The sequence below is a fragment of the Emiliania huxleyi genome, assembly GCF_000372725.1.
Source record: "Emiliania huxleyi CCMP1516 unplaced genomic scaffold EMIHUscaffold_553, whole genome shotgun sequence".
NCBI lineage: Eukaryota > Haptophyta > Isochrysidales > Noelaerhabdaceae > Emiliania > Emiliania huxleyi.
Genome location: NW_005197855.1, coordinates 28,736 through 31,826, shown reverse-complemented (window position 1 = coordinate 31,826; position 3,091 = coordinate 28,736). Strand labels below are relative to the sequence as shown.

At 64.5% G+C, this 3,091-nt stretch overlaps 1 protein-coding gene across 1 annotated transcript in view; it reads left to right on the top strand.

The window, feature by feature from the left end:
- Nucleotides 1-2,107: 2,107 nt before the first annotated feature.
- EMIHUDRAFT_247167 (hypothetical protein) overlaps nucleotides 2,108-3,091 on the top strand; it is a gene marked incomplete at both ends in the record, with an annotated part of 2,174 nt that continues 1,190 nt past the window's right edge. Inside the window, 3 exons of the mRNA XM_005765409.1 lie at nucleotides 2,108-2,428; nucleotides 2,689-2,784; nucleotides 2,897-3,004. Coding sequence (XP_005765466.1) covers nucleotides 2,108-2,428; nucleotides 2,689-2,784; nucleotides 2,897-3,004 — 525 coding nt within the window. The remainder of the gene's footprint in view (nucleotides 2,429-2,688; nucleotides 2,785-2,896; nucleotides 3,005-3,091) is intronic.

Sequence of the window (3,091 nt, the reverse complement as noted above, 5' to 3'; positions counted from 1 at the left end):
GGGGGGGGGGCAGCTCCGTGAACCCGGCACCCAAAGCACCCTGGCCCAGGCCACTGAGCGACACACGAGAGGGGTTCACCGCCACCGCCGGCGCGTCCGGGACCGGCAGCGAATGCACCTTACGCGGCGGCGCGCGCTATGCTACTGCGCGCAGAGCGCGTCTGAAGCGGGGCGGAGCAGCGACCGCTGGCGCGGCCGCTGCTCCGTCTGTGCCAGAGACGCGCGCTCTGCGCCGCTGCAGAGCGCGCGCGTCAGGGCAAGGGGCATGCGTGGCGGCGCGGGACGCGCGGCGGCGGCGGCGAGCACGCTCCGTGAGCGGTGAGGCGGCCGGGCGAGGGCGCGGCGGGTGACGGGTCAAGGGAGCAGCCCACACCCGGCGTCGCTTTTTGAGCGACGCCTGTGGTACGCCTGCGCAGGGGCCGCAGGGCGGTCAGTTGTGGGGCGAGGCGGTGCCGGCCGCGGGCCGGGTGCAAGGCGCCGGCCTCTAGCTACCTATTGCAGGGCCCTTTTGGGCGAAACAAGACCAACCTACCTATCTGGGCACTCCCTTTGTTGCCACTCATAAAATCGACAACAACAACAACAACAACAACTCTCTCTCTCTAAATAAAATCGTTCGTTGGGTCGCTTCAGTTCACGAAGTCCCCCCGTGGGCCGACCCTCCGATTTTATGAGAAGAGAACAAAGGGAGTGCTATCTGGGAGGGGCCAGCCAGTGAGCAGACCCCCTATCCGGCTAGGAGCCGGAACCCTGACAAACACACCGGCACGCCAAAGGAAAGAATGGCCCCGGTGTCATGAAAGGTAAAGAAAGTCATCTTTTTGGAGACACGTATGGGAAAAGAAAGTCAGCCCCGGACATACAAGTCCGCCGACTAAATGATTTTCGGCCGGCCGCAGGTCGGGCTGGACGCGGCTGTTTCGGCCGGCGGTCGGGGTCGGACACCAGCTTTGTCGGCGCGTCAGCGCCGACGAAAATTTTGGGAGATTTTCTTATACTCCCGAGCTCCCGACTCCCAGTTACCCGATCTCCGTGTGGGTTTTGTCAAACGAGATTGAATCTTGGAATCTGCTGATTTTCTCCTTGACGTTCCCTTCTCGCTTCTGGCTCGCCGCGCTCGCTGTACCTAGCGGCCGTGACTCACCTGCTTCGGGCGCGCTGCTCCTCGGGGATGGCGAGAAGCGGCAGAGGTGATGCTCATAGCTGAGCTAGCCCCAGATGCCCCGTTTGCCCCACTGCGGCGCCGCGCTCGTGCCGGCGTGCAAGTGGGTACAATGCACCCCGTTGTAGGGATGTGGCGCGAGAGTGAACATCTCGCGCCTGGTCGCCTCGCTATAAAGAGCTAGCACTGTCTGCGCAGCCTGTAGGGCAGCATCGGCGTTCTTTTTGATCCGATGGTGCTTCCACTGATTGCACCGCGCCTCGCTGTGCCTTCTCGGAGCCGGGTGGAAGCGGCGGCCTTCCGATGGGACGCGTCCAAAGTGACCCATCCTGCAGCACATGACGACCGCCCATCGCGTGTGCAAGCGTGATCACGCGCTGCTGCACTAGCTGCTGCTGCTGCACTGGCTGCTGCTGCACCTGCGCCTGGGCGTGTGTGAAACCCTGCCACCGCGGGTGCGGCCGCGGCCGCAGTGGTGTAGGCGGACAATGATGATGCCGCGCGGGCGGAGGCGGACGCGAGGACGCTGCCGTCGGACAAGGGGTTGCTATCATACGCAAAAGCACGAGCCGTCGGTGACGCGACGGCGTCATCACCGTTGGCCAGCTGCTAAGCGCGAAAACCTGCCCGTGTGTCGGATGCGTCCCCAACTTGTAGCGCTACATCTTTGGACACACACCGGCGGGCGCTTTCGAGGGCATTTTTTCTAACCACATGGACATGGACATGGACCTATTTTGCGGCACGATAGCTGGGCACCTGGGCTGCAACATACACAGACATACACTCGACTGCAACGGCGCGCAGCGCCGAAGAAATTTTTGGTTGTCGAGCGGCGGCCGGTGTGGACGCCGTTGTTTCGCAGCTCGGTCGGGGGGGGGGCGTCCTGCGTTTCCCTGCGGTTGTCGAAAATCATTTAGTCGGCGGACTTGTACTACGTGTAGTATGCTCGGCGCGCCGCTGCCGAATTGCTCGGTCGTCTTCTTCCACCACGTCGAAAAGACTGCAGGCACGACGCTGCGTGCCCTCTTCCAGCGGCACGCGCAGCTTGGTCTCTTCGACCTCATCAGCTTTGTCGGCCGGCAGAATCGGCTGCAGCTCCAGCTCGTGCTCCAGCGGCTGCACTCGCTGCTTCGATCCGGCACGCTGCAAGGCCTGAGGCTGGCGGTGGAGCTGCACGTGGCTGGCGACCTCACCTTTCCATACACGCTCTATTACACCATGCCCGACCTCGTGCTCATCCGGGAGCAGGCGAGAGACACCCTAGTGCGGACAGCGAGATACATCCTAGTGATTCCGGCGATGAGGAGCCCGACGATCGGAGCGTTACTCACCTCCCGCCTCCGCTACAGCTCCGCGCCGCCGGCTGCCGCTGCAACCTCGTCTCGCTGCTGCGGATGCCGCTGCTGCAGTCGCTCTCGTGGCATCCTCGCTCCGTCACCGCAACGCCGCCGCCTCTGTTTGCAGCCTCTCTCCACCTCCGCCCCGCCTGTGAGCATAGGCACTCGCACTTTGTCACCACCAAGTCGCCGCTCTGCGTGTGGCCGCCCGCACCGGACTGCGGCACCCGCATGGCCCTCGGCTCCGACCCCGGCCAGGGCGCGCCGGCCTCCAGCGGGGAAGTGCGTCTCCACACGCCCTCCCGCCGTCGACAGGCCTCACCTGCCACGACGCACCGCGCGTGCCGCCCCTCTCCGAGGAGCACGCCGCAGGCGCGGAGGGTTTTACCAACAGGAGCTCCTGTTCGTGTTTGGATCACTGTTCTTGCTGTATTGCGCAGGGGCGGAGGGGATGTGGCGCCTCTTCGACCTCGTCGGCGTGACGGAGATGTTCGACGAGTTTGTGCTGCTGCTCGGCGGCGCTGCGGCAGCGCGCCCCCCGCCGAGGGCGCGTCCACGACACGTCCGTGATCTCTCTCACAGGCGACCT